This window comes from Lutjanus erythropterus, chromosome 8 (genome assembly GCF_056507025.1).
Source record: "Lutjanus erythropterus isolate fLutEry1 chromosome 8, fLutEry1.hap2, whole genome shotgun sequence".
Lineage (NCBI taxonomy): Eukaryota > Metazoa > Chordata > Actinopteri > Lutjaniformes > Lutjanidae > Lutjanus > Lutjanus erythropterus.
In genome coordinates this window covers 29,802,219-29,814,370 of record NC_139324.1, presented here as the reverse complement: position 1 = coordinate 29,814,370, position 12,152 = coordinate 29,802,219, and the positions used below count along the sequence as shown (strand labels likewise).

Here is a 12,152-nt window from a genome sequence, read left to right as displayed (position 1 = left end):
TGTTTCTATTCGGAATGCGCTTGTTTTCAGAGCCTTGGGCTTCTATTTTGTGTCATCATTAACCTACATGCCACAAGGAAGCACAACACTGTTGGAGCGAGCTGTCGAACTGTCATCATGCCTCATTCATTTTGACTGCACATTTGTCATATCTGTCAATATAAGTGTGTAAAGCTCTCTCTGATGAGAATGTATGCCTGACCCCCAGTCCCATTTCTTTTTTGTTGTGTTTATTTGCAGGAGCTCCAGTTTGAGCGGCTAACCAGGGAGCTGGAAGTGGAGAGGCAGATTGTGGCCAGTCAGCTGGAAAGATGCAGACTCGGGGCCGAGTCACCAGGCGCTGGTAGCAGCAGGTAATGAGAAGATGCACACACACACACATACAGAGCCACAATCCAACACATGGCTTTTTCATCCTTCACAGCAGTGGCCATATTCCATAGTGTAACCTTATGGCATAGTAATGGGGAACTCAGTGTGGTAAAATCCGATTGGACTGTAAATCTAAACATTTCCCCTCCCTGTCCTGTTATTTTGAAAGGGACAGATTTTTTCCAGTTTTATCAAAGCTAATCAGAAACATGGTCACATCAGTGCTGGGTTTTGTGCTGGTGAATTGACACAAGTCATTTTTAAAAGGACACTTCTCCCCAGAATCAACAAAACATATTTTTCCTCTTGTGTGTAGGCTATTTATCCATGTAGATTGTTTTGATGTGAGCTGCCATGTTTTGAAGAAAGGATATAATGGAACTAGATAGCAATGTCTCTTTCCAGAAATTATGACGCGGTTACTCAAGATAATCCACAGACCTTGCTGTGAGCAGTTTCATGTAAAAACCATTTTCTTTTTACTGAACTGCAACCTGCAACATTTCACCATGCAGAAGGAAGCATGCATGTTCTCATGGATGAGAGGCTCGTGCTGGTGACAGTCTGGGATCTAAGTAAGAAAGATGTCTGCCTTGGCTGAGCTTTCTGAGCAGCGATTTGGTTGGCTGGTATGTTCTTACATGAAACTGCTCACAATAATGTCTGTGGATTATCTTGAGCAAGCATGTCATCATTTCTGGAAAGAGATATTGCTGTTGAGTGTTTCAGTATGTCTTTGACATTTTTAGTGCAACAAGTGCCATCTAGTTCCATTATATTCAAAAGAAGGCAGATATCTCTATCATATCATGTCTCTAAAACGCGGCAACTCACACCAAAGTAATCTAGTTGGTGCTGGTGGGAGAAAAAAGCAGATTCTCTTAAGTATTGTGATTCTTTTTCTACAATTCCCGAATCAATTTTTGGATTGCTGAATTGATTTTTTTCTGTAGAACTGTGAAAGTGAATTTATAGCTGTGGATTTCACATTTATAACTCAATCTGCAAGTCTGGCTTTAACACTTCACACTAACCAGCTACAGCAACCTCAAAGAGTCAAAACTCACGTTTGTACTGTGTGCAGTCTTGGCCTAACATATTATCTATAACTTTATTTATTATTCATATAGCACTGCTTATAAAGCAGGAACGCCTAAATGTAGCATTTACTTAAAAAAGCATCATAATTGCTACATTTATAAACACTATAACAGTAATATATAAATAAAACTGTTTTTGGAAATATGGCTCATGATATTCAGTCTTACGAGGTGTATATGATTCAACTTTTTCCCATGGTCTCAATGTTCTAGTGTTAACCATAATATCAAATTGAAATACATAAGAATCACAATACATATCACCCAGATATCATGATAGTATTGGATCAGGAGATAAGTGTATCGTCCCAGCCCTGCTAGATGAATAAATAGTACTATTACCAGAGGTAAAATATATGTTTTTGATTGTGGGGTGAACTGTCCCTTTAAGTTAAGCTGAAATTAAAATATACAACTGGCTTTATAGGCAAAATATTAAGCCTATGTTTATCAGTGACAGCATGTGTATGTGCTTGTGAATGTGAATGATAGTGGAGTGTTGTTTGCTCAGTGAAGCGCTGGTGTGAGTGTGGAAGGAGTGTGGAGCTTCTGAGTTTGTTCTGGGAACTCATTCCCACTTCATCAGCTACGGCACTAGGCTGCCTGATCATCACACCTCAGTGACCGCACATTCTGTCCTGTCTGCTGTGGCTCAGACATGTCAGGTTCATTTGTACAGCTCAATACCGCTTACAATATCCCCATGGGCTTCACAGACCCGCTGTGAAGAAGGGCTGACACCAGTCCTATATTATCACATGGCATTGATGGTTTACCTCAGTGTCATTTGTCAAAGATTCTGAGGTGCTGGATGATGTACTGGAATGCTGTTGGCATTGACCAGTAACAGCTGCAAAAATCAATAATGGTATTTGTCCAAAATGAATAAGACTGCTAATAAAATACTGCAGAAAGATGAAGTATCAAGTAAGGTTGTCAAAAGTAATAGTGCTTTGATACTTTGATACCACGTCTTTAAAACAAAACAATATCCATTAATTATAGTATAGAAAGTCCTCATTCAAGACCTCATTCAAGTCCAGTTCAGTCTTTGCTGTCCTGCCTAAAATTTGGCATGCAGCTTAGCAAAACCAGACAGTCTTAATTGAGTTTTCCTGTACCAGCACTGTGTGCTGTTTGGCAATAAAAAAAAAAATCTTATTTTGTGTGCCTTTGTGTAACTTTTTTTGTATTGAAAGAGGTGTAGAGAATATTTTTATACCAGGATTTGGTGTTGCATGTTGTAATTAAATTAGAGTTTTTTCAGTACTGAATTTCCCACGTTTTGGTTGTTGTGGGCCACTACTGGTTTGTTCACAAGTGAACTTTGACCTCGCACAGCACCAGTGGTGTCTGTCTGTGTTCAGTGCAGCCTCTAAATGAGCTCAGCTCTAAAGCTGCTCTAACTGCCCCTTTCTGTTATGTCCCTCCATTTTCTCTTCTTTTTCCCCTCTCCTCTCTGTACGTTCACAAAGTGAAGTACATTGGATCAGAGCAGAATCCGATATTACTCGTGGTGTTTATTCCCTGAGAAGCTACATTGTACCTTTGGCTCCCCGGAGATCAGCAGCTGTTGCCCAGTCCTCCCCATGCAACACTCTGCAAAGCAATGCATGTTTTGCTTAAATATTTTCAACTGGCGCTTAATTGGTATGACACGCCTGTTGCCTGCAATGCTGTATAAAGCACAAGTTATTTGGGGCTTTTGATGTGGTTACAATTGTAACTACATCTGAAAAAACTACAAGCAAGTAATATGTGGACTGTCTTTTAGGTCTGTTTAAAAATGTAGTTCCTTCAAGTGGCAAGGGGAATTAGAATATAGGTTAATAGACTGTGACATTTAAGAGATTGCTTAATGGTCAGATTTTTCAGAGACTGTTAATATGTTATTTGTTGCTTTTGCTTATTTGCTTCAGCCAAGCCTAGCAGATTTGATGGCACAGCATAGTACTTTATTGTGTGGGTATTTTTCTAATGATTAACTGACCCTGAACCATAAAAAACTGTTTTAGTCATATATGTCTAACCGGAAAGTTTATGATCATGTGTTAGATTGTTGATATAAGGATATAATGGTGAAATTTCAAATTACACAGTAAATCCCTGGCAGTCAGGTAGTTAACTGCCATCTTCATCCACTCACGCAGGATGATTATTGAGACAGAGTGCTCTTTCAAATAAGAGGAACAGTACTATAAAAGGTGTTGATTACTTTACTGACATACTGGAGGCTTAATGATCACCCAAGCTACAGTAAGCAGCATTCCAGTGCCAGGCTTGAGCTGCATTTGTTCTCAAATGGACCATGATACAATTGGGATATATCTGGATAGATGACACTTGGTCTGAACAGGGGCTGTAATGGCTCTCTGTCATCTCTCTTGGCTTCATGATAATGAGCCCTACGCCCTTACGTGATGCATTCTTGCACTCCAGCCTGTATACCTGCAAAAAGTGCCCACCTACTACCAGCAGATTGCTATACTCAAAGAGTGAGAGTGTCCATTTCCCCTTTCTCTCTTTTTAGAGAGGCACAGGTAGAGAGCAGCTTCAAATGCTGCCAAAAAGGTCTGGACAACAGCTCTCCAAAAATATTCACAGCCAGGCTATTTACCGTCATTTCCTCTTTAAGAAGTACTGTACTTTACACCTCAATTTTAGTGTATTCAGCCACGCCTGTGGTCATATTTGGAGATTTAAATGACACCCTTGCTTTCCTGTGGTTGTCCCATAGTCACTCTCACACATTTAACACATTGACTGACCTCAAGATTAATTTTAGAATAAAAGTTAGAGCACCAATCAATCTTTCTTTACTCAATGTAATGACTGCCTCTGATAATAAAGCTATTACAAGGGACTTTTGGAGGCCCCTTTTGACAAATTTCCAATTTCCACCATAATAACAACAAAATATAACATTACAAACCAAAAATAAAATTATCTGAATGAAAATCTCAGCCTTTTTTAACTGGCTAATGTTCAACTCACTGTAACTTTGCCATGGAAAATCTCGATTCATCTGATTTCACAGAGAATTTGACCTGGTGGTAGGCATTAAGAACAACTATACAGAAATAGCCAGTCTTCTCTCTGAATGTCTTGTTTACTTATGTAGGTCATTCAGAGGCATCAGTAATAAACTGACTGTTTCATAAACAGTTTAAAACTCCTTGTAGTAACTTTAAAGTTTTTTAAAGTGTTAGTCACAATGAAAGTCAGCACCCAGATCTGATTTGTGCTTTGTCTTAATTCACTGGTCTGTCATTAGCAACTGGAGGCTTGGCAACATCATTCTGTCATCATGCTGACCAGTCTAACCTTTTATTTATTTTTACTTTTCTTAAAAACTGATTTCTTCATAATACTGCTACACATAGACAGCATAGTGGACAACATAGATGCTGAAATATGTCTGTATTTGTTCTAATTCTCAATTACATTTGACATTTATTTCTTATTTCTCTGTTTTATAAACTCATTTTAGAATGAATATATAACTTTAGTAATAAACCTTGCTTTTTTCTGCTCCCTTGTTTTGTAAATTTGCTGAACTGGTGGTGACTAACAGCAGTATTATGTAAAAAGAAATACTGGTGGTGTTATTTTCAAAAGGGGGAAAAGCAATTGGCTCCATTTTTTTTAGACATAATTAGCTTTTCTTGGTGTGCTGTAAGATTCCTACTGTTCAACTAAAACAAATATTGAAGGAACGCAGGAACCAGGAGGAAAAAGCCCCTGTGACAAGGGTAGTGCTGCACTTTCCATTAGCCTAAGAAATTATCTGAGGGGAAGTTGTTGTTCAGAGCTCAATCACAACAACTATACAGCTTTCAATCATGCAGAAAGCAAGCACGGGTTGCAGCTAATATCAGTATTAAGGATGAAAATTCCTTGCTGTTTTTGTGGACATTATAATCAATGTTATTTGTTTAAGCAAAAATAAATCACCATTAAAGACTCAGCACATCACTCGTACTTGGGATCTCACTCAGGGTCAAAGAACACCACTGTGTCTCTGTTGTCATTTCTTTCTGTGTAAAAATTCTGTTTTGCTCACAGTTTTTAACTTGCAGTTGGCCTGATCTTCACAATTAGTCAAATGCAAGGGGAGCACAGCAGTTGCTGATTTGATTTCTGAATATGGCTCCTGGAACTGTTCATTCAAAAAAGGGCATGGTTACCCATTACATGATATGAAGCCAGATCTTGTACATATGGTCTGATGTAGATGTGTTTTCACTGTGCCCCTGTGTTTAAATTCACTAAATAACCTCCTGTTTAGCAGTGCATCCTGATTTATTTTGCTCTTGTAGAGAAATCAATGCTACTTCTTTTTCTGTTAAATTTTGGATACAACCCCAGGCAGATATAAGTAGTTATATACTTTAATTTGACTTAACTTCACCGTAGCCAAAGAGATAGTACAACCCTGTATCTACAAAGGTTTGACAGTGTGTGCATACAACGTAAATAAAAACATAATTAAAGGATTTACAAATCCTTTTTGGCCTATGTTCAGTTGAATACAGTACAACGACAAGATATTTAATGTTTAAACTAGTAAATGTTATTGTTTTGCGCCCTAACTTTTGTTGTTACAGTTACTTTCATTGTCATGGGTCTTGGGCATGCAAATAGCCACAAGGTCTCCCAGAAACAAGGGTTGAACTATGGGTAAATAATCTGCAGAAATCTGCATTTGTTATCAAAGTTTATTATAATTCTAATAATTTGCCAAGTTTTCAGTGTTTTCATGATGTTTTAGAAAGCTGATTAAAGGCATAATCACAAAGAGACTAATACATGTAAAAGCAGTCACTTTTCCCACTGGGGGACTGGTAGCCACCCACCCACCTACTAGGGAGTCTTTAAAAAAACATGTAACACCATTTTCACACCTTTTTAAAGCTGGAGAATGACAAATAACATGGCTGTCACTGGACATTTGTGAATGAATAGAGATTAGCTTTAACCATCGAGGTCACACTGGTTCACTCAATAGCTCAGCGGGATGACAGCAGAGGTGACAGCACACTTAAGGGTTCTAATGCGAGTCATTACATTTCATGACACCTCCAGAGATGACCACCCCCTTCATTTCTCCAAGCATACAAAGAGGCGGTGGTCATCAAAATTGACCTCTGGTAAAACCTCCACTGAGCCAAAGGGGTTGATGGGAAATAAAGTGTCCTGTCGGGGTCAGGCCAGTTGTTTATCAGCATCGGCAGTTTTACAATCACTTTACGCCGTCTTCACCCAGGCAGACGGTCGGCATGCAGCACGCATGGTGCATCATCATTATGGTAGCCATTCTTCTACTTCATCTGCCATGGTTCAGTGGAGCACAACTCGCCCAACTTCCTCTTTTTAATTGCCTTTGTGCTCATTAAAATTCTGAGTGTCATGCTTCTTAAAGCTCATTGAGTGTCACCTTAGATGGAAAAATAGCAGCAGATACAACATCAGGTACTGGATAGTAATAATATAATGATAAAAGAAAAGGGTGAGAACACTTCTCCGAGGGCTCCTGCTTGGCATCTGTCTGTCATAATAACCAGTCTTGCAAAAATGGCTCTGAGAAAGTACATGGGTTTCCCTTCCCTTTAGTCAGAAAGTATTTTAATGTGCATACAAAAGTTGCAATCATTAGGTGCCTATTAAGATAGCTCATATGCCTATTCTGTATTTTCTTTTTAACTGACTTTCTTCCTTGTCTTTCTGGCCTTGACTGTAATGGGGCTTTTCCTCTGGCACTTTTGGCTGTGCCAAGTCAAACCTTGCCACGCTTATTTTTATTTCCATTACCACATTTATTGTGCCGAGCTGTGCCAAGTCACGTCCGACACAGATCTACTCTTGAGTGGCACCAAAGCGAGCCCAAGCCACCTCCAAGCGGGCTGCAGTGGCATCTCGCCAACTGTGGCCAACCCATGACGACCCCCTCTTCTCTCCAAAGCGTGTGTTGTGATTTACATGTGTGCAGGGGAGCAGAGAGAAAGATTTTTCTGTAAGTGTCTGTGACTGTGTGTTCATTTCTCCGTTCTTTAGATGATCAGTCTCTGTGGTTTGAAGTTTAGTTTCTCTCTTGTGTCACTGTCCAGGGAGCCACTGTATGTTACTGTCATGTTTGCTATGAGTTGAATAGAAGTCGTGTTAAGTCACTGATGATGAAAACTGAAAATTTTCCGGTTTTGCTGCCTCAGAATAAAAACTTTTGAATGACACAATTGCACAGGACTTTTATTGTCAAGATTTTATGGGAAGTTCAGTGTTTATTCTCCATTTTACAGATGTTTGACTTGAGTTAAACTGCTCATCTTCAGTCAAGAGACACACCTTCAAGCAAGTAGCCTTGTTGTAATAGAAATGCAAATCCCTGCTGTGTTGGGCTGACATGCTGAGTCAAACCGAGTCAAGCTAAGCCAGCACATGTGTATGGAAAAGGAGCATAAGTAGTTATTTGAGTGCAAGGCAGGCTGCAGGATTACTCAGATGTTTCTTTTCAGTTAAATCTTCTATGGTCACATTTAAGTTTTGTTAAGGACTAAAGATATATTTACTGTTTAAGTATTTATTTTCTCAGAATTGCAGATTATTATTTAGTTTGTGTCTGTTTAGAAACAAACTAATAGGTAATAGTAAGGAACTGCAACTAACATCTTGTTATAAAATGATCACTGAAGTAAATTAACCATTTAAAAAAATAGGATATGTACAAAAAACACAACAACAAACCAAAAAAGAAAAAAAAACATAAAATAAAATATCAACACACATTCAAAAATACTCTTCAAACAGTTGGTTTAAACAGAGGTCCCACCTCTCACTGGACAGAAAGCCATGTCATACAGAATCATGATCGGATGACACTTCAGGCACCCTCCAGAAACGCCCCTGTATTTACGAAGGTCAGTATGAGTATTGTCTCATAAAGATTCCAGTGTTCCCTTCATCAAGATCAACTAGTATTGATCTTGAGCTGAACAAACATAAATTTAATGTCTCTTGTTTTGTTATGCTCAATATTTTGTCAACAGTCGGAAAGAAATGATTGGTGAAACTCTGAGTCACTGTGTTAAATCAAATGCATCGGCACTCCATTTAAAGTAGTGCTTGGGAGAAAAGCTTTCAATCACTTAATAAGCTGAAGAGCAAAATTAAGGGCAGCAAATGTGCTACATTGTGATTTGTGTAATTTCCTCCCTGTTTCTACCTTTCCTCCCTGTACATCTGCACCTTTGGGGCTTTTCCATTGTCAGTTTTGGTTGTGCCAAGTCAAACCAAGCCTGGCTGATTTGCATTGCTCTATACTAACATGGGATTGTAATTGTGAAGAATTTATAGGAAATGACGTGTTATTCACTGTTTTACAGCCACTTGACTCAAGACAAGCATGTATCGGTTAAAAGACGCACCTTCAGGTGGGTAGCCCTATTATAACATGCTGAATCAAATCAAGTCAAATCAGGCCAGTACATGTGTGTGGAAACATGATAACCGATTGCAGGAATCTGTGTCAGGTTCCTTTTATGAAGGTTCAGTCAAGGCATAAGCTGGTGTTGTAACTACATGTCTGGGTTACACAGCGGCAGGAGGTTCTATGTGGAGACAACAAGAATTGAATGAATGAAGATAACATGAAGTTGATAAGAGACTCTCAGTAATCTTCAATGATTACACTGCAGACCTTTTGTTCACAAACCTCACCTCTGTCAAAATGAATGAACATACACAGAGATTGCACAGTGGTCTCTATTCAGTAATGACACACGGGAAACGTTACACGTTACTTGGCTATAGCTTCTGTTCCAAGCATGTGACTAGCCCATCGATGCTCTATACCAGAGTGAAAGAATATAAACACAGCTACTTTAGGGAATATATTTCAAGCATGATGCCTCCTGATTACACATAATTCATGCATGTGAAATTGAAATGGTGATATCAGTGAGTGAAATTTTACACGCAACTATTACTCAAAACTTTCACCATAGGTATCTATTGGGGCTTCTCCGTGGACATTTTTGGCTGCGTCAAGTCAAACCATGCCACGCTGATTTGCATTTGATTGAACTCCCTTGTGTCAACTATAAATCCAGCTATACATTTGCCAAAGCAGACCTTTTTTCTTTATCATGGAAAATAGCAGGCAAAACGAGTCCTTCCGCAGTCTGCTGCCCTGTTTGGTGGAATGAAATGCTTCCAGCATTAGTAGGTTCACAAGTCGGATTAAGATAACTGTTGATGTTTGCATCTACTTTGTAGTTTTGCTGCTGTAAGGTATGGATGCCTCAGGCCATAGACCGATGATATAACGTTTCATTAGAAAATATCTCACATTTCCTGTATCACCCGAGTCAAAACAATGTGTGCAGCTAAAGAGTCGATGACATGGGGTTGCCACAAACCACAGACAGAAATATCAGACAGGCATGTTTTATAAAGATCACGAGGCCCCAGACATTTTCCTAAATAGATCAAGAGCACAGTAGCACAATTAAAACGCCACTGACAATTTGCAGATTCTGAAAATTAATTTGTGATCTCTTCGGGATGTGTACTATTGTCTACTGGGTGCTTAGTGTGATGCTTTCCTCCCCTGTGCTTGCCATTATGTATGATCCTTCAGCCACTGATGCAGGACGATTCATCATCAATCACCACACACTGTCACGAGACCCTGTCTGTTTTTGCTGCTTGGTATCCTCAGTGGTTGTGGCTGAGTAATAGTCTCAAACTGCGATCGCTCTCTGGCTGGACTATGATTCTGCTGCATTATTCTCTGGAGACTGAGCATTTCTGTGAGATCCTCGCTGGAATATATACTGGCATGCATGCCAGGATTATGTTAGGATCTCAGGACACTGAGATCGTGTGCATGGAGTGTGTGCAAATGTATTATATGATCATTGCTGATTTACTGGAGGAGCTTGCCTCGCTTGTCTGTGTTCAGTTTCAGCTCCCCTCAGCATGTATTCAATCCCCCCAGCCTTTTGTACTTTTTGACTCTGCATGTTTATTAAAGCTGCAGGTGAAAAACAGCTTCCAGTCCTGCATTTATACTTTTTTTGATTCGTATCAAACAGAACCCTATCTGTCACCAAAGGCACCTTTAGGTCTCGATAAACACAGACGACAGGAATGGACTTTATATCCAAGTTGTAAACATTAAATCTGCACTTAGGCGATGTATCCTGAACCCCTAGCGGTTTTATCTCAAATTCAGTGATTATCATCTGTGACCCTGTTGTGAAAGGCCCAAGGAAAGAGTATATGAGGCCCCAACATGTCTGTTCCAGATGATTTCACTCATGTATTTTTCTGTGGTATTTCTGGTTTGTGGTGCACGTATTCACTTTGTCATCTCCTGTTTCCCCCCCATACAGCTCATCTGAGAAGTCCCTGCCTTGGAGGACTGCAGGTATGTCGACTTAAACTTTAAAATAATTGGATAGCTATCCCCCCTTTAAACAAAATCTCTATCTATCTTTTATCATGTGTATATGTATTCAAATTATATTTTACATCCTCTACACTCACTCTTTGGTAAGGCCATTGAGGCAAACAATTAATGTATAATAACAAATTACTGCTGCCTTCATAAAGTTTTACTGTAACACAATGGATCACAAGGCCACCTACTTTCTCTGGGACAAGAAAAACTCAGACGTAATTTCTCATTACGTGTTTGAAGCAACTCGTGGCTCTCTGTGAAGCTAGCTCACATTCACAAAATATTAATTAAGTTCATTCAGTTCAATTCACTTCCTGTTTGACCCTGATGAAGACCCATAGTCAGGGCTGAACTGAATAGAAAAAAAAAAGTTTCATTCATAACACTGACTTTCAAATTCAAATGCTGCTGAGCTTTTTTCATGTTTCATGTTGTTCATTTTGTTTTAACCTGGTATTTCTGCACAGGAGTAGATAAACTTTAGGCTACACTAATAGTTAGGGCTGGGATGAGACACTTCTCCCAAGTCGATACTATCACAACACTTGCCGATTCAGTGTGTATTGCAATATCAATATTGCTTCCTTTTTTAACACTAGACCATGAGAAAAAGTTGAATCATACCCTTCTAGGAACTATATAACATAATTCATATTTTTAAAAGCAATGCACATCATATGAGTCAGGCTTTCTGGGTTATTTAGCAGATTGCTTTAGTATGTGAAGTTAGTTTGTTTCCACAAATCAGAGGAAGTAGGTGCCTGAAAGTAGCACACGTGTTGTTTTATGTTAAGCATGTGAGGTAAAACGGATTGATTTGTATTACGCAGATCGTGATGTTAATTTTCATTAGCATGTCAATGGGAATTCCCATTATGTGTTAGTGCTAATTATTTAAATCATTAAAAAATCAATACAGTAATCCAAAAAATAAATTCAGGAATCATAAAAATAAATAATGATACTTAAGAGAATCAATTTTTTCTCCCACCTCTTGTAATATTATTAGTTTAATCTGAAGAATTAGATTTTATTGGTGGCTGCGTGGGATTGTTTCTGACTTGTTTGACCCAAACATTTCCAGTAACTCTCTGTCTCTTTCCAGAGCATAAACTCAAAAAGTCAAAATATACTAAAAAAGATAGATGTGATCATTTCCAAAATTCAACATGTTTTTATCTAAGGAAATACTCTGCTTCAATGCATATATGAAAGCTTTC

General features: G+C 38.8%; 1 protein-coding gene across 13 annotated transcripts in view; it reads left to right on the top strand.

Annotated features, from left to right (window-relative positions):
- pkp4 (plakophilin 4) overlaps positions 1 to 12,152 on the top strand; it is a 123,989-nt gene that overhangs the window by 48,914 nt on the left and 62,923 nt on the right. For 7 of the 13 annotated variants that reach the window (XM_084725228.1, XM_084725229.1, XM_084725226.1 and 4 more), the window contains 3 exons: positions 241 to 353; positions 8,852 to 8,899; positions 10,865 to 10,899. In XM_084725228.1, the coding sequence (XP_084581354.1) occupies positions 241 to 353; positions 8,852 to 8,899; positions 10,865 to 10,899 (196 nt within the window). The remainder of the gene's footprint in view (positions 1 to 240; positions 354 to 8,851; positions 8,900 to 10,864; positions 10,900 to 12,152) is intronic. The other 6 variants (XM_084725232.1, XM_084725231.1, XM_084725238.1 and 3 more) reach the window with 1 other exon arrangement.